Source organism: Marmota marmota, unplaced genomic scaffold (assembly GCF_001458135.2).
Source record: "Marmota marmota marmota unplaced genomic scaffold, marMar, whole genome shotgun sequence".
Lineage (NCBI taxonomy): Eukaryota > Metazoa > Chordata > Mammalia > Rodentia > Sciuridae > Marmota > Marmota marmota.
Genome location: NW_025999945.1, coordinates 9,290,949 through 9,310,484, shown reverse-complemented (window position 1 = coordinate 9,310,484; position 19,536 = coordinate 9,290,949). Strand labels below are relative to the sequence as shown.

The 19,536-nt window shown below is 33.0% G+C and overlaps 1 protein-coding gene across 1 annotated transcript in view; it reads right to left on the bottom strand.

Moving 5' to 3' along the window:
• Exoc6 (exocyst complex component 6) overlaps nucleotides 1–19,536 on the bottom strand; it is a 154,709-nt gene that overhangs the window by 95,900 nt on the left and 39,273 nt on the right. Inside the window, exons 9-13 of the mRNA XM_048801785.1 lie at nucleotides 19,059–19,142; nucleotides 9,828–9,874; nucleotides 9,580–9,700; nucleotides 8,013–8,084; nucleotides 4,681–4,778 (exon numbers count right to left, since the gene is read on the bottom strand). Of these exons, the coding sequence (XP_048657742.1) occupies nucleotides 4,681–4,778; nucleotides 8,013–8,084; nucleotides 9,580–9,700; nucleotides 9,828–9,874; nucleotides 19,059–19,142 (422 nt within the window). The remainder of the gene's footprint in view (nucleotides 1–4,680; nucleotides 4,779–8,012; nucleotides 8,085–9,579; nucleotides 9,701–9,827; nucleotides 9,875–19,058; nucleotides 19,143–19,536) is intronic.

Genomic DNA, 19,536 nt, shown 5'->3' with positions numbered 1-19,536 from the left:
TATATTTGTAGATGGACACAATATCTTTATTTGTTTATTTTTATGTGGTGCTGAAGACTGAACCCAGTGCCTCACATGTGCGAGGCAGGCGCTCTACCACTGAACTACAGTCCCATCCCCAGTAACTTATTTTTATTCAACAATTTGGTTAAATATTTACTATACCTAGTATATTCTAGGCTTTGAACTGTGATGAAAATTCCTTACTTCATAAAGATAAAAGCAAGATCCTGGCCAGGCATGGTGGTGCACATCTGTAATCCCCATGGCTCGGGAAGCTGAGGCAGGAAGATAGCAAGTTCAAAGCTAGCCTCAGCAAAAGCGAGGCATTAAGCAACTCAGTGAGACTCTGTCTCTAAATAAAATACAAAATACGGCTGAGGATGTGGCTCAGTGGTTGAGTGCCCCTGAGTTCAATCCCCAGCACCACTCCCCCACAAAAAGCCAGATCCCTGTCCTTGAACCAAATACAAGAGACAGATATTCAAATTATGTATATAATGAGATGTTTTACATATAATAGTTACAAGAATCGAAAACAGGACAAGGGAAGAAGTAACTATGAGAGCAGGTGGAGGAATATCTCATGGAAAATTCTACAGAAGAACTATGGACTCTGTAGATGAAAGATGAAAAGAAACACTACTGATGAGATTATGGGAGAAAAGCATTTGGGACAGAAGGAACATATGTTCAAAGGCATAAAGAGTGAAAAAGTATAAATATCAGGTGGTTTGGGTAGTGGATGATGTCCAGTTGATAAAAATTTATTCTTAGGTCTTAATAACAGGATAGAAATATAGACACGGGTTTGTAAATCATGATGGCACACAAAGTAAGGCATAGTTCACTTAAAACATAGTGAGAAGCTTCCATTTATTCTATTCCATTCTAAATATTGTTTAAAAATAAAGTAAAAAGATTAAAAAGCAAGTTATAGGACTAAAGTTATAGTACCAAATTCTACAAACATACAATGAGGGCCTATTCTGTGCAAAACAGTGCATGAGGGCTAGGTAATCAAGAATATATAAATAGCTCCACAACATTGGTCTGGGCAATGATATTTTGGATATAATCTTAAAAGCACAAACAACAAAAGCATAAGTAGACAAATGGGACTACATCAAACTAAAAAGCTTCTGCACAGCACAGGAAACAAGAGTGAAGGAACAACTTAGATTAGGAGAAAATAGTTGCTTATATACATCTGATAAATCTGGTAAGAGATTAATATAAAAAAATAAAAGGAACTCAACAGCAAGAAAGAAAATGTGGTACATATATACAATGGAACCATTTGACCTTAAAAATAAAGGAAATTCTGTCACTTGCAATAAAATGAACAAACTTTTAGGATATAAATGAGATAAACCAGGCAAAGAAAGACAAGTACTAAGGATCTCACTTGCTTGTAGAATCTTAAAAAAGCCAAACTCATAAAAAGTAGAGAATAGAATAGGTAGTTACTGGAGGGTGGTTACCCCTCTTTACTAGAGACAAGGGGTGAGATGAGGTGTTGGTCAAAGGGTATGAAGTTGCAGTTAGAGAGGAAGAATAAGTTTTTGAGATCTGTTGCACAGCAAGGTGACTATAATTAAGTATGCGGCGTGTGTTTCCAAACAGCTAAGAGAGTAGATTTTAAATACTTGCACTACAAAAAAGTATGCGTATAAGATGATGAGTATAGCTGGGCATGGTGGCTTAGGAGGCTGAGGCAGGAGGAGCAAAGTCAGCCTCAGCAACATATCAAGGCCCTAAGCAACTTAGCAAACAAGACTCTATCTCAAAAGAAAAAATAAAACAAAGGGGCTGGGTATGTGCTCAGTGATTAAGCACTCCTGGATTCAATTCCTGGTACCAAAAATACACACACACACACACACACACACACACACACACATATACAATGGGTATGTTAGTTTGATTTAATCATCAATAATATATTATTAAAACATCACATTATGTTCCATAAATATAAACAATTATTATTTGTCAACTAAGAATGATAAATAAATAGCCAGGTGTGGTGGAACACATCTGCAATTCCAGCAGCTTCAGAGGCTAAGGCAGGAAGATTGCAAGTTCAAGGTCAGCCTCAGCAACTTAGTAAGACCCTGTTTCAAAATAAAATATTAAAATGGGCTGGGGAAAGGGCTCAATGTTTAAGTGCCCCTCGATACAATCACTGGTAATAATAATAATAATAATAATAATAATAATAAATAGGGCTGGGGATGTGGCTCAAGTGGTAGCGCGCTCGCCTGACATGCGTGCGGCCCGGGTTCGATCCTCAGCACCACATACAAACAAAGATGTTGTGTCCGCTGAAAACTAGAAAATAGATATTAAAAAATTCTCTCTCTCTCTGTAAAAAAAAATAATAACAATAATAAATAAAAAGCATGGGTATATAAAATGTATAAAAAATTAATAAAACATTGGTACTCACAATGTGGTCAGAGAGAACTACATATAGATAAAGTATACTAGTAGTGAAATTATAAATTCTGCCATGGATATGGTTGAGTTTTAATTATTCAGTACTGATGAAAATTTTTACTTTTCCCCCATTTTACTATTAGATTGTCAATTCACTACTTGTAAAATATTTGAAGATATAAATCAGGGTAAATCAAGCCAAGCTAAAATTTTACTATTTCCAAAAAATTTAGGCAAAAAATGTGACCTACAATGATGTTGAGAATTATGTATTACAATCTGTAAACTATCATTTGTTCTCCTCCACTATTACTTTGAAGAATAAAGTTCATCTTAACTCTATTTGAATGAACTCCTTAGCTTTCCAAAGAAAAGGTACTTCCTGATTTCCTTAATTTGGGGGAGTAATGTCACTGCTAGAAGTCTTAAGATAGATAAAAGAGAATGTCTGGCTCAATATAATCCAGCAACAATTATAAAATCTCAAACTTTCTTCTGAAGAGGCCAAATAAATAACAACTCTAAGATTTTACAAGTATAAAGATATTATATCATGGGGCTAGAGTTGTGGCTCAGTGGTAGAGCACTCGCCTAGCACTTGCAGGGCCCTGGGTTCGATCCTTAGCACCAAAAAATAAATAAATGAAATAAAGGTATTAAAAAAAGATATTATATCACATCATATCATAGTATATGTTATAGATAACTGCCTCTATTAATAAGCACTATTGTTATCTCTTAAATAATATAAAAAATTGATGATAATAATATGGACTTTTCAGTATTGTCAGTTATTTCAACCAAGACATCATCTTGACAGTATTACTCCTAAAAAATGTTAACACAATAAGCTCAAATAAGAATCTATTTAGTTTATTTTAATTTTAATATAAATGTATCATCTTATAAATATGATACAATGTAAATATAATTTTAATATGTGTATCACCAATTAATAAGATTTCTATTATAGAATTCGGAAGGTTAATTTCCCTACAAACTGTTGGGGTAAGTGTTAAGCTGGTATTTTTAATTTAAAATCATCAGACATTATCGACATATTACTTTTATCATATTTTGGACAACCTAGAAGATCTCAAGATCAACTTTTTTTTCTGAAAGAGAAAGAGAGGGAGGGAAAGAGTGAGAAAAGGAGGAACAAAGTAAAAAGGAAGAGAGAAGACAGGAAGGTAGGAAGAGGGAGGGAGGAAAGCTTTAAGTAAAAGCAAGGGCAGAGTTCTCTTTTCATGGCAATGCAAAGTCTCACAGATATTAAAATACTTTAATCCATGTCTTCAGGTAAGTGGTTATAGTAAAGGCAATTTTCCTATTTAGAGTCTCCACAATTCTTAATCTACTTAGGTTATTTGTTAAAAAAAAAAAAAAAATTTCCCCAAACCAAATTTAATGGCTATAAATTTCAGTTTCATATATGAAATTCCTTTGAATATTCATAGACTTTTAGGTATCTAATTATTTGCTGAAAAATTACAGATATTAGAACTAAAAGTAAGTATAATTAAAAATTGATTCTAAATGGTATAGTCACTATAGAAGACAGTATGGCAATTTCTCAAAAAATGATATATTTACCGTATCCTGGGTATAAACTCAAAAAGATTAAAAGTAGGAACTCAAACAGATATATGTATAGGAATGTTCACAATAGCATTACTCACAATAGCTAAAAAATAGAAACAACCTAAATGTCCATCAACAAGTGAATGGAAAAACAACATGTGGTAAAAAGAAACAATGGAACATTATTCAGCCTTAAAAAGGAATGAAATTCTAATTAATATATTCACTGTGAATGAACCTTCATGATATTATGCTAAGTAAAATGATCCAGACACAAAAGGACAAATATTGTATGGTTCCACTTACATGAGTTACCTAAAACAGTTAAATTTTAGAGATAAATGAAATTTTAGAGGATGGTGGTACTGCCAGGAGCTGAGAAAAGAAGAAATGGGAGTTATTGTCTAGTGGGTACAGAATTACTGTTTGAGAAAATAAAAAGTTTCTAGAGATAGATGGTGGCAATGGTTGCAACAAGGTAAATATACTTAACAACACTGACCTGTACATTTTAAAATGATTAAAATGGTCAATTTTATGTGTACTTTACCATATTAGAAATTGATTATAAGCATTTTTGGGGGCTATATGCAAAATCAATTGATTGAGCATTTGACAAACTTATTCACTACATTAAGGCACATGGCTTAGACTAACCTGAAAGCTCCAGCCCATTTCTTAAGCAGTGTTTCATTGTATTGATCTCTTATTTCAAATAAAAGGTCAAAAAGTCGGTTCACTGGAAAACCATAACCCTAAAATACCAAAAAAGAAACAAAAAAGCAGATAAACAAATGTATTAAAATATTTATAAAAAATGGTGGGAACACTAAAGAATCATTTGGAAGAGTTCACTAAAGCACGTTGTATGTCACTCTGAAAGCATACAATGATTTTTAAACTTTCTACTGAATTGCATTAAGATAGAGGTCCAGAAAGAGTTTTAAAGGACTGGAAATTTTTTTCCACTTCTCTCTTTTCAGTTAGGACTTCAGTGTTAGCCTCAAAAAGTATTAAAGAGTCAAGATGGGAAAGAGTTCAAGATTAATATTCTACATAGCTGTGTACCTAAAGAGTAAACAAAAGGAAAAGGAACAAATTTGTCTGGAAAATGGTGACTTCCTTTTGTACCTTCAATTTCAGATTTACTTTTTTGCTTATAAGGAAAATTTGTATCTTTCCATTAATTACATATGTACTCCCTAAACTTTAGTCCTTTATACTCCGAGCTCACTGAAATCCTACCCATTCTGGGGCCAGACATCTTTACTTACTTTGCAGAGTTGTCCCTTTTTCTCTCCAAGGTTTTTCCTTCATCTCTGTTCTTGATTTTATCTCTTTCTGTAAGAACTATTCCATGGATTATCTACTTATTCTATTATGTCTTCAGTTTTCCCTAGCTCCTTTCCCTTAGCTAAATAAACATGTTAAATTGTCTCCCATCTTTAAACTAAGAACAACAAAGAGACCAAAAAAGTCCTCTCTGAAATTTCTGTGGTTCCTAAGTGTTTCCCTTTCGCTTCTTTTATGGCCACCCCTAATGCAATCTAATTCCCATTCCTACTCCTTTATTTAAACTGCTCAACAATGTGAAAGATTATCTCCTAAATATAAAATTCCATGATCTCAAGGGAGACCTCTTCCTTGAAACTCCTCTGCTTTGAATTCTGTAACACCACCTTACTCTCCTTGTTCTTTACATCTGTAAACAATCCTTCCAGTTCCTTGTTTAATTTCTATCACTGTCCTTCTACCTTTTCTTTTAATTCTCTAGAGCAATATTAACTCTAATGACTTTAATCACTATTTTTCTGATTATTCTGAATCCATATGTCTAGCTAGACCTCTCTAAATTCCAGACAATTAATTCCAATAAATTACAACATCTTGTTAGAAAATCCACTCAGTTAGCCAACAATCACATTAAAATTAACTTATTTTCTCCCTTTCTAACTAAACCATGTGTCTTCTTACTTTTTATCTATGGTAATAATTCTATCATCAATACAGTTTTTCAAGAGAAAAACTTTAAAATCACCTAAACTCCCTTATATATATTTAATCAGTCACCGAAAACTTTTCATTTTTTCCTCCTTCACAAATCTCCTTCAAATCTTTCGTTCTTCTAGAAATATTCCCAGGAAAACTGAATTATTTCAGGTCCTTCACATCCCTTGCATAGGCCATTGTAAGGGTTTCCTAAACTAAAATCACACCCACCTATTTCAACTGAATAGATTCTCAACCCTCAAAATTACCAACCATTCAAAAGTGCAAACCCAATCATACCATTCCCCCTAAAAAGTAAAAAAGATTTACTAAACTCCCTCCCACAAGACCTGCCACAATCTAATTTAAACTACTTCATCAATTTCATCACCACTATTTGTACTTCCTTGCTCATACCCACATACTAGTTTCTAACATAATCAAGTTGCTAAATCAGTCTCGAATTCACCATCCCAAACTAGATCTATAGTTTGCACATGCTTTTCTCTTAATGTCCTTTCCTTCCTATCAGCTTGCTGAACTCATCCTTCAAAATCTAGCTTAAATTTCAACTCTCTGTATATAGCCTTCCCCAACTCCTGGAATCAAAATTAGTCATTCTATCTTCTGTGAGCTAGTGCTCTTTAACATATTGTTTTATTATATTGTTTATTAAATTCATTATTTGTTTACAAGTAAATTGAATTTATTAAAACCAAGGATTTCTATGCCCATACTTTCTTACTAATTTCTATGGCTCCACCATTTTATATATCAAGTAACTGCTAAAAGGATGCTTAAAAAGTGTTAATGAATAAATCAATCTATGTTTACTTTCAATTTGCCTAACAGTCAGTAAGCAGAACTAGAAATGTGCTGGTGTTACTTTTTACTTTATTGTTTAGTCACCTTGTTTTAAATGATAAAACACTGGTACTTTAAAAAGCAAAATTTCCTTAAGATGGCCAATTTAAAAAACTAAAAATTAGTTGGGTGCAGTGGCACATGCTTGTAATCCCTGCTACTTGGGCAGCTGAGACAGAAGGATTACAAGTTCCAGATAGGCTTCAGCAATTTTATGAGACTTTGTCTCAAGATAAAAAACATTAGAAGGAGTGGGGATGCAGCTCATGGTAAAGCATCCCTAGATTGAATCCCCAGTACCAGAAAAAAATTATATGACATTCCTTAACTGGTTTTAATGAAAAAGACAGGTCCATTCTTCAATAGGTTTAAATTTACAAGCCAGATAAAAATCCTCCAAATAATAAGTCTGTCAATTTTCAGCAAAATGAAAACTGCAGCATTTCTGAATAAGTGAAAAGAACTGGTGTCCTCCTTAATCTTATTTTAAAGTAGTAAGCTTAGAAAGGTATCCTTGGCAAGGGTTTACATAACCATCACTGCTGCTTTTCCAATGCAACAATTTTCCAATTTTCTTTGATTTCCTGCAAAGGTCCTTAGAACCATGTCAAATACTCTAGATTTAGTTGTTCTGAAAGTGCCAATCCAAAAACTGTTTGTAATGATCTACAAAGAGATAAGGAGCTTGTACCAGAAGTTAAATCAATGTTGTTAAACTACACTGACAAATTACCACCCATAGCAAGATGCCAATTGATCTAAACACTGTACTTAATAATATAGTTAATTCACATTCTGACAAAAACTCCTTTTTGTTGCATATCTAACAATATGCAAATATAGCTGTTTCATACTTACAAAAATGCTAGCCTGTGTTTAATAAAAAAACTTAATTCTAACCATAAAATCCCATAAGTTTAAGCATAAAAACAAAAATGCAATCAATTCTCTGTTATTTTAGAAGGAAGTGGTATGAATAGTTTGAGGTAATAGGAGAATGCTAATACATAAGTAAACATTTATTACTACCTATGTACTACCATTAATCCACAATAAAATAAATGAGCATGCTCTATATTTTGTATGTCTTTAAGTGCTCAAAACAGCCATTAATTGAACATTAGATTATTACTCACCTGCAAAGTATCTGCAAAAATTACAATGAGATTCTTCAGCTCCAGAACAAGATCAGGATCAGTGCAATAAGACTGAGGGAACAAGGATGGGTTAGTGTGGAGATGGAAACACAACACAGGGTGGGAGGGTGGGGGGAAGACAGAGACATTTAATTAAAAATTAAGAAATAAGAACCCCAAAAAAGTTTCTTTTAATTTAACAGACTTCACAATAAAATTAAAATCTTTATTAGTCAGATCCACAGCTGGCTTCTTCTACTTGGTATAAATTTTTAGGGAGATATTTAAAGTAACTGTATTTTTTTCTGAAATTTGCACATGATAAACCTTGGACAAAACAATAATACTTATATTTATAAAATTTTTAAGATTTTAAGAAACTAGTTATTTTAAACTGACACAATGGATTTAATATAGACCATGCATTTTTAGTTTTCATTCATTTATTCCCCCTCTTATAAAAAGATATAATGTATTTTTTTAACATAAGAATAACAATTAAAATATCTGGGATTATTTTTTAACAGCATTTAATGAGATTTTGAACATGATATACTGCATTTAATAATATAATTTAACATTTAATGTCATGGAATTAATAGGAAACATACCATAATTTTATATACTTAGAGCTGATCTGATAAAATGTATTATTTAGTGGTAGAGCACTTCCCTAGCACGTGTGAGGTCCTGGGTTTGATCTCCAACACCCGCCCACCCCCCAAAAAAAGTATTACTCTTTATTAATATGTCAGAAAAAGTTCCAGTTCATAGGATAGTGCATCTAGATTCCTGATAAATAAAAATGTAGTGTGTTTACAATCTAAATATTATATATGATAATTAATCCTCCCTCAAGATATTTTAAATCTCTATTTAATCAATAATAAAATTATTATAAATATCAGATTATAAAATTTGAATACGGTGATATTTTACTGAGGGTTAGTAAGTTTAGACTGTCTTATTAAAGAAAAGTCTACAGTGACCAATTTTTAATTTCAATCTTGCTTATGACACTAACATATTTATGATTTCCACAAAAAGCCTTAGGAAAATATTTGCTCAATTTTAGTCCATAAAAACTTCTCATTACACAAACGTTCATTATTTCAAATGAGTTCAACTTTTTAAAACTGAAAATTTTTCATAAATTCATAATTGTAGTGTACTACTGCAAATTATAAACATTGAAAAACAAGTTCTATTGAGTTTTAATGGTGGAGCTTATTTTGGAAACAAAGAATTTGGAATGATAATTAAAAATCCTTTCTTCATGGTGCTCTTCAGTGATCCAATAAAGAGGTCAGTTGAGACTAATGAGACCAGCTTAATTCTTCATTTTCTATAATGCTAGAATAAAAATGTCTTGGGAAGCCCCCGTCAGTTGCAAAATCCAGAGTGATATTACCAGAAACATAAAGGCCTAACATTACTGCTTTCAAATTGAAGAAATTACCAAAAAAATGCAGAAAGATGGAAGTACAGTTTTCCTTTGAATTGTGTAACTCCAAAGTTCTTGAAGTAACCGAATTAAAATTTTAGTAACAAAAATTGTCTGACTTACTGAATGAGCTCTAAGGACAGCAATTATCTTTGAGAGGGCCATGTTCCAAAGTTCATCAGTGTATGCCCTGGTTACTAATCCTTGAGTCACATGTAAAATATGATCTTCCACAACAAAGAACCTAGAATAGTAATTACCAACACAGCATGTGTTAAAAAATTTTTTTAAAAGCCCAAATAGAAAATGTTTATTTCTTATGTTTAACATAATTAAAATTAATAATAGTTACTTCCATATTAGATACATACCCTACAATTTGAGTGAAATATCTTCTATAGCCATCAACTGTTTCATGCTTTAAATGAAAAACAAAAACCATTTAAACCAATAAATACCAGTGATATAAAGGTTCCAAATTACTACAACTTCACTAACAAATATTTATTGACAGCCTACTGTATGCTACATGTATTTTTAGGTACCAGAAATACACATGTAAATAACAAAAAGTGCTTACATATGAAAGAAGATAAGACATTAAATAAGTTAAAAGTAAATAGGATTTCAGAACCCCCTCTCAGCACCCAAGTTGAAACTATCATCATCTCTTACTTGGGTTAACGCATCATTTTCCTACCTAGTCTCCCTAGCTTCCAGCCTTGCCTCCTATGGTATATTCTCATATAGCTGCAGGATAATGCTTTTCAAACAATAATCAGAACATTACATCTTCTGCCAAAAAGAACTTTTAGTGCCTGATGCAGTGGCATACACTTGTAATCCCAGTACTCAGGAGGTTGAGGCAGGAGGATTTTGAGTTCAAAGCCAGCCTCAGCAAAAGTGAGGTGCTAAGCAACTCAGTGAGACCCTGTCTCTAAACAAAAATGCAAAATAGGGCTGGGGATGTGGCTCAGTGGTCAAGTGCCCCTGAGTTCAACCCCCAGGAACTTCCCCCGCCCCAAAAAAAAACTTTTAGTGCCTTTTCATATAACAAGTTTAACTTCTTAAAAATAGTCTACATTTGCCCATTGTTTATCATTTTAACAAAAGGCATAAAAGAAAACATTTGATCACCTGACTTGTCATTGATAAAAACTTGCTGGTAGAAAATATTTCATATTTCTATTGTTCAAATTATATATTTGCATATTTCATAAATGTGATCAAATTTTCAAATTTCTGGGTCTTTTTTTTCCAATTTTTGCAGGGAGAAGACTGTTAATACCTTCTAACTTAAAAAATACTGTGCTCAGAAACTATAGTTTACAATGACACCAAATGTTTGATATTCCTTGATACTTGCTTTATTCTATACAGAATGTAATTAAAAATGTTTTTTATTATCCCATGTGTACTCTAAAAGAGTATATATACGTATGTGCAACTGTTGAAATAGGGTTCTCTATGTTCCATTAGATCAAGCCTCTTAAGTGTACTGTATATTCTTACTGGCACTCTGTCCACTTGGCTTTCAAGATACTGAGACAACTGAAAATCTACTATGCTTGTGGATTTTTCCACTTCTCCTTGTAATTATGGCAAATTTGCTTTAAATATTTCCAATCAATGTTATTAAGTGCACACAGGTATATAATTATAATTTTTAACAACTCTAAGACACACATATATTTTATTTTTTTTATCATTATAGGCTTTATCTTGTATTATATGAAAGTATATACTTGGGTTTTATTCCTTTAGAAATTACCCTAAACACCACATTATATATCTGTAAGTAATCAAACTCTAAAATTAGTCAAACATTTTTGCTGCTCTTCTGGACAATTCAGACACTTTCATTAACTCCAATCTCATTCTAATGTTTATGTTATTATTTTGTATTTTAATTCCATCTTAAGTCCATAATATCTTATTGAAAATTTTGTACCGTCAACATAGGTTTATCTACATATTTATACTTCCTTCACTATTCATTCCTCCTCACATCTCGTATCTTCCACATGGTCTCACTTTCCTTTTTCCTTTTCTTTTAAATTTTCCTTAAGTTCTGCTTTTCTTTGTTTAAAATATGTATCTTTGACCTTGTTTCCTAGGTTGACAGTTATTTTTGTTCAGCACTGATAATATTTCATTGTCTTGTTTACTTGATAATAATCTCTTCTGAGGATTTTAAGATTGATTTATCTTTGTTTTTATCTCTTCTGAGTATTTTAAGATTGATTTATCTTTGTTTTTATGTACAGTTTATTGGCATATAATTTACATAGCATAAAACCAACTCTTTTTCTACAGAGTTCACTAAATTTTGACAGATGTAGACAGTTGTGTAATCACTACCAAAATCAAAAAGTATAACTAGATTTTTAGCTCATAAAGTTTCTTTATACCCTTTTGCAGTGAACTATTTTGCCCAACTCCCAGTCTTTGACCACCACTAATCCCATTCTGTCCCACAGTTTTGCCTTTTCAAAAATGTCAAATAACATAACTTCATTATCTAATTTTCTTACTCAGAATAATGCTTTTGAAGTGTACTCATTTATCTATGTTTATCAATTCCTTTTTATTGCTGAGAAGTATTCCATTATATGATATGCAACAATTTGTTTATCTACTCATGTGGATTAACCACAATTTATCAACTAGTTCACAGAAATTCAGGTTGGTTCAAGTTTTGACATTTATTAATAAAACTACTATAAACATTCACGTATGAACCACTGTATAAAAACATATTTTCATTTCTTCTGAGTAAAAATCTAGGATTGGGGATGTAGGGTTTTATGATAATTCATTATCTTAAATTGCCAGACTGTTTTCCAAAGTGGCAGGGTAATTTCTATACCCACCACAGTATAATAGAATTCTAACTGTTCTACATCCTCATCAGCACTTGGTATTATCAATTTTTTTAAAGTCAGTTATCCTAGTAAGTATGTCATAGCAATTCACTATGGTTTTAGCTTACATTTTCCTGACAAAAAATTATACTGAACATTTTTTCATGTGTTTATTTACCATCTGTATATCTTTGATAAAATGTCTATTCAAATTTTTATTGTCATTTTCAAAGCTAGTTTGTTTGTCTTTTAACTGTTGAATTATATGTTATTTTTATATTCTGGATATAAGCCCTTTGTTAGACATGAGTTTTGCAAATATTTCTCCAAATGTGTGTCTTGCCTTTTGATTTTCTTGAAAATGCCGTTTTTAAAAAATGTTTTTATAAGTTCATTATAGTTACACATAATAGTGGGGTTCATTTTGACATAATCACATATACATGGAATTTAGCTGTCTCCATTTTAGTCCCTAGCACTTTCTCTCTCCCGCTCACCCCCCTCCATCTCCCTATCCTTCCTCCTCTATTCTACTTATCTTCCTTCTGTTACTTATTTATTTTTAAGTATTTATTTTTTAGCTGTAGGTAGACACAATATCTTTATTTTCATGTGGTGCTGAGGATCGAACCCAGTGCCTCACACATGCTAGGTGAGCAGTCTACCTCTGAGCCACAACCCCAGCCCTATTTATTTATTTCTTAATTGGTGCTTTATAGATGTACATAAAGATGGAATTCACTGTGGTATATTTATATAGGTACATACTGTAATTTCCTCAAATTCATTCTGCATTTCCTTCTTTTCCTCCCTTTTCCCATTCCTCCTCCCTCCCCTCAATCTCTTTCCTGTAACACCACTGTTTTCTCTCTTTTATTTTTTTGAGATCTGATTCCTACTTCCAAACCCCCATGCCCCCCTTTTTCCCTTACTTTGCTCTAACTTCCATGGATGAGAGAAAACATTTGACCTTTGACTTTCTGAGTGTGGCTTAATTCATTTAGCATGATGTTCACTAGTGTTATCCATTTACTAGCAAATGCCATTCTTTCATTTTTCTTTATGGCTGAATAAAACTCCACTCTGTACATACCACATTTTCTTAATCCATTCATCTGCTGATAGGGACCTTGGCTGATTCCATAACTTAGCTGTTGTAAATTACACTGCTATAAACATTGACAGGCCTGTATCACCATAGTATGCTGATTTTAGTTCTTTTGGATAAATACCCATAGTGAAATCGATGGGTGATATGGTGGTTCTATTCCTAGTCTTTTGAGGAATATCAATACTACTTTCCAAAGTGGTTATAGTAATTTGCATTCCCACCAACAATGTACCAGTGTACCTTTTCCCCCTCATCCTCTCCTACATTTATTATTTGTATCCTTGATGACTGCCATTCTAACTGGGGTAAGATGGAATCACAATATACTTTTGATTTGCATCTCCCTGATTGACAGGAATGTTGAGTATTTTTTCATATATTTATTGGTCATTTGTATTTCTTCTTTTGAGAAGTGTCTGTTTAGTTCTTTTGCCCATTCATTAACTGGGGTATTTTGACAATAGCTTTGAACAGCAGAAGATTTTAATTTTGCTATTCAATTCATCAAGTTTTGTTTGTTTGTTTTTGAGGATATCAAAATTATTTTAATAGACATAATATGACTCATAAGACCAGTCTATATAATAGCTCTTTAAAAATAATCTGTTATTGGGTTTTATTTTTTAATTAATTTTTTAATTTATATATGATAAGGGAATGTATTACAATTTTTCATATCTTTGGTTGTATACAAAGTATATTCACACCAATTCATGTCTTCATACATGTACTTTGAATAATAATGTCCATCACATTCCACCGTCATTTCTAATCCCATTCCCCCTTCCTTCCCCTCCCACCCCTCTGCCCTATCTAGAGTTCATCAATTCCTCTCATGCTTTGCCTCCCAACCCCACTATGAATCAGCCTCCTTTTTTTTTTTTATTTTTTATTGTTGGTTGTTCAAAACATTACATAGTTCTTGATATATCATATTTCACACTTTGATTCAAGTGGGTTATGAACTCCCATTTTTACCNTTTGGGTATAGACCAAGGAGAGGGATAGCTGGGTCAAATGATGGTTCCATTCCCAATTTTCCAAGAAATCTCCACACTGCTTTCCATATTGGTTGAACCAATTTACAGTGTATAAGTGTACCTTTTTCCCCACATCCTCGCCAATACTTACTGTTGTTTGTGTTCTTAATAGCTGCCATTCTGACTGGAGTGAGATGATATCTTAGTTTTGATTTGCATTTCTCTAATTGCTAGAGATGATGAACGTTTTTTCATATATTTGTTGATTGACTGTATATTCTCTTCTGAGAAGTGTCTGTTCAGGTCCTTGGCCCATTTATTAATTGGGTTATTTGTTTTTTTTTTTTTTTTTTTTTTCCGGTGCTTAGCTTTTTTAGTTCTTTATACACCCTAGAGATTAGTGCTCTATCTGATATGTGAGGGTAAAGATTTGCTTCCAAGATGTAGGCTCTCTATTCACCTCACAGATTGTTTCTTTTGCTGAGAAGAAACTTTTTAATTTGAATCCATCCCATTACTGATTCTTGATTTTCATTCTTGTGCCAAAGGAGTGTTATTAAGGAAGTTGGGGCCTAATCACAGATGATGAAGATTAGGGCCTACTTTTTCTTCTATTAGATGCAGGTTTAATAGTTTTATTCCTGGTTTTAACCCTAGATCCTTGATCCATTTTGATTTGAGTTTTGTGCATGGTGAGAGGGGTTTAATTTCATTTTGTTGCATATGGATTTCCATTTTTCCCAGCACCATTTGTTGGAGAGGCTATCTTTTCTTCATTGCATGTTTTTGGCACCTTTGTCTAATATAAGGTATTATAATTTTGTGCGTTAGTCTCTGTGTCTTCTATTCTGTATCATCGGTCTACCAGTCTGTTTTGGTGCCAATACCATACTGTTTTTAAACTACTCCACTTACAATAGCCTCAAAAAATATAAAATATTTGGGAATCAACTTAATGAAAGAGGTGAAAGATCTATATAATGAAAACTACAGAACCCTAAAGAGAGAAATCAAAGAAGACCTTAGAAGATGGAAAGATCTACCTTGCTCTTGGATAGGCAGAATTAATATTATAAAAATGACCATACTACCAAAAGCACTATACAGATTTAATGAAATTCTGATCAAAATCCCAATGACATTCCTCACAGAAACAGAAAAAGCAGTCATGAAATTCGTCTGGAAAAATAAGAGACCCAGAATAGCTAAAGCAATCCTTAGCAGGAAGAGTGAAGCAGGTGGCATCACTATACCAGACATCAATTCATCAAATTTTTAAAATCGTTCATGCTTTATGTATCTTACCTAAAGAAATGCTGCCCAATCCAAGGTCACAAAGGTTTTACCTTTCTTTCTTTCTTTCTAAAAGTTTATAAATTTGGCTCTTACATTTAGGTCTACGATCCATTTTTTAAATTGCTAAATGAGGTTAAGAGTTAATATTCCTTTTTTCTATTGCATGGAATCATATAATATCTTGTGAATAGAGCACAAACTTTGTATGATTTCAAGCCTTTTATATATGTTGATATTCGTTTTATGGCCCAGAATATGATCTGTCTTGTGAGTCTTCCATGTGCACCTGAAACATACATGAATTCTGCTGTTTTGGATGAAGTATTCAATAAATGTCAGTGAGATCAAGATAATATGATAATGTTTTTCAGTCTTCTACATTATCTTTGACATTGATATTCTGAAATCTCATTATAGGGTTTCTGAGAATATGTTTCTTTTTCTTTAATCTATTTACGATTCTTTGGGCTTGACTGTGAATTTTCATTTCTCATCTCTTTCAAAAAATTATCAGACATACATCATCAAATATTCCTCTGTCCCATTTGTTCTACTCTCTTTCTGAAACTCCCTTCTTACACACACACATGAGAACTCTAGTATCTTTGTATCTTCTATGTCTCTCATCTGATTTTTTTTCTTTCATTTCCCTGTGATGCTTTCTAGGTAATATCTTCAGATCAACAAAGAAATGATTAATGAACTGTTAACACCCATTCATAACATTTTAACTTCAGTTAATGTATCTTTAATTTCTAGATATTCTGTTTTCTTCACATCTGTTTGGTCATTCTTTGTAGTTTCTGTTCCTTATTATATTTCTTAGAAAGCTTACTTTTTATTTCTTTAAGCATATTAAATAGTGTTATTTTATACTCAAAGGTTTGTAACTTTCACCACCTTTTTCTGTTATCAATATTCTTTTTTTTTTCATGTCTTCATACATGTACTTTGGATAATGATGTCCATCACATTCCACCATCATTGCTAACCCCCTGCCCCCTCTCTTCCCCTACTACCCCTCTGCCCTATCTAGAGTTCGTCTATTCCTCCCATGCTCCCCCTCCCTACCCAACTATGAGTCAGTCACCTTACATCAGAGAAAATATTCAGCATTTGGCTTTTTGGGATTGGCTAACATCACTTAGCATTGTCTTCTCCAACGCCATCCATTTACCTGCAAATGCCATGATTTTATTCTCTTCTATTGCTGAGTAATATTCCATTGTCTATATATGCCAATTTTTTTTATCCATTCCTCTACTGAAGGGCATCTAGGTTGGTTCCACAATTTAGCTATTGTAAATTGTGCTGCTATAAACATTGATGTGGCTGTGTCCCTGTAGTATGTTGTTTTTAAGTCCTTTGGGTATAGACCAAGGAGAGGGATAGCTGGGTCAAATGGTGGTTCCATTCCCAGTTTTCCAAGGAATAGCCATACTGCTTTCCATATTGGCTGAACCAATTTGCAGTCCCACCAACAATGTATAAGTGTACTTTTTCCCCCACATCCTCACCAACACTTACTGTTGTTTGTTTTCATAATAGCTGCCATTCTGACTGGAATGAGATGATATCTTAGTTTTGATTTGAATTTTTCTAATTGCTAGAGATGATGAACATTTTTTCATGTATTTGTTGATTGCTTGTATATTCTCTTCTGAGAAGTGTCTGTTCAGGTCCCTGGCCCATTTATTGACTGGGTTATTTGGGCTTTTTTGGTGCTTAGCTTTTTGAGTTCTTTATATACCCTAGAGATTAGTGCTCTGTCTGATGTGTGAGGGGTAAATGATTCTCACTTATCTGGTAATTACTTTTGACTGTGAATTGCTAAATTTTCCTTAAAACTTTAACTATGAATACTCTTTAATTCTGGAATGAAAGTGCAAAGATCTACATTCACTTCTGCCAGACACTTGAAAGCAATGTCACCATGGAGCAACTTTAAACTAAACTTTCAGTTGATTTTTTTTTTTTTTGACTATCCAACAAGAATGCATTTGAGCTGCAAACACATGTGACAAACTTCTTATGAATCCTCAAAAGAATTTTTTCTCCCTGTTCACTCAGCAATGACATCTGAGATAAGTAATTTTCTTTATAGTATTTGCAAGAAGGAATAGAGAAGATTTTAGATGGTTTTATTTGTAGGACATCCTAATAATGGGGCTTTAAAAGGGATATAATTTCTAACAGGACATCTACTTTGGTTTGGCCCTGGGCTTAACCCTCTGAACTCCATATCCTGAAACGTATGCTTTCCAATTCAATATATGCTCCTACAATAAAAACTACATTCAATCCCTGTTATGGTCTAGATGTGAGGTGTCATCCAAAAGCTCAGTGTGAGACAATATAAGGAGGCTTAGAGGTGAAATAATTGGATTATGAGAACTTTAACTCAATCAGTGAATTAATTCCCTGATGGGGATTAACTGAGTGGTAACTGAAGGCAGGTAGGGTATAGCTGGCAGAGGTAGGAATTGGGAGCATGCCTTTGGGGTACATATTTTATATCTGATGAGTGGACTCTCTCTCTGCTTCCTGATCATCATGTGAGCTGTTCCCCTCTACCACACGCTTTCGCCATGATGTTCTGCCTCACCATGTGCCCTGAGGAATGGAGCTGGCTATCTATGGACTGTGACCTCTGAAACTATGAACTCCCAAATAAACTTTTTCTCCAATAAAATTGTTTTTGTCAGGTCTTTAATCACAGCAGTATAAAAGCTGACTAAAACAGTCCCTCACCAAACCTATCTGAGTTTCTGCTTTCCTTTAGGTTTTCTTATTTCACTCATCTGTTTTGTAGTCAGATGTATTGAGATAAAAATTACATACAATAAAATTCACTCTCTTTCATATGCAGTTTCTTATGAGCTTCCACAAACTAGTCACATTAACTATTACCACAATCAACGTATAGAAGAGTTCTACATTCACTTAGTTTTTGGCCTGATTATACTATTCTGTCAGGTCTTCTGTGCTTTTAAAAAGAAATTTAAAAAAAACTTAAATGTCTATCCAGCATCTTTAGGTGTGACAATTAATCAACATACACAGTTTCCCATATGATTAGGAATTAATTATTACTCCCTGACATTTTACATATTCATTTTTATCTTTTACTATTATTAATTTTCTTCCCTAGTAGAAGGCAAACTCATGGGAGAAGGGATTTAATTTTGTTCAGTGCTGTATCCTTGGCACCTAAACCAATTACTACAAAAGGTAAATGTTCAACAGACATTTGTAGTTGAATGAATAGTGACACATGCTCTGAAGAAATTAAAGCAGGATAAGGGGATAAAAAGTACCAACAAAGCTAATAAATAATTTTAACATACTTACCATACTTGATTGGGGTTGTAATACCAGTCTTGCTTGTTTCTTTCTTTGTTTTCGGTAGTAATTTTCAAATGTTTCTTCATCACCCTAAATAATAAAGTCAGTAGAATAAGAAAAATTCAAGCTTGCATGTGTGCACATACACATACATTTACTGCTAAGAGTAATTAACCCACTAAGAGTCATTTTAAACTTTCTAACTGGAAAATAAATGCTGAATGGATTTCATACTGAATGTCAAGAAAGGGTTTTTGTCATTTTAGCAAAGACAGCAACTTTATTTGGTATCTTAAATATCATGACAAATAAAGTGCAAACATTTGACACTTTCCCAACTTATCACTTAAGCTTTATATATTTTTGAATGCCAAGACAATCTGGAAGTTAATAAGAGAAACTAGAGATTAGCTGTCAAGCTGGTTGTGTTGGGTGACATTTGAATCCCAGCTACTTGTGAGGCTGATGCCAGAGGATCAGAAAT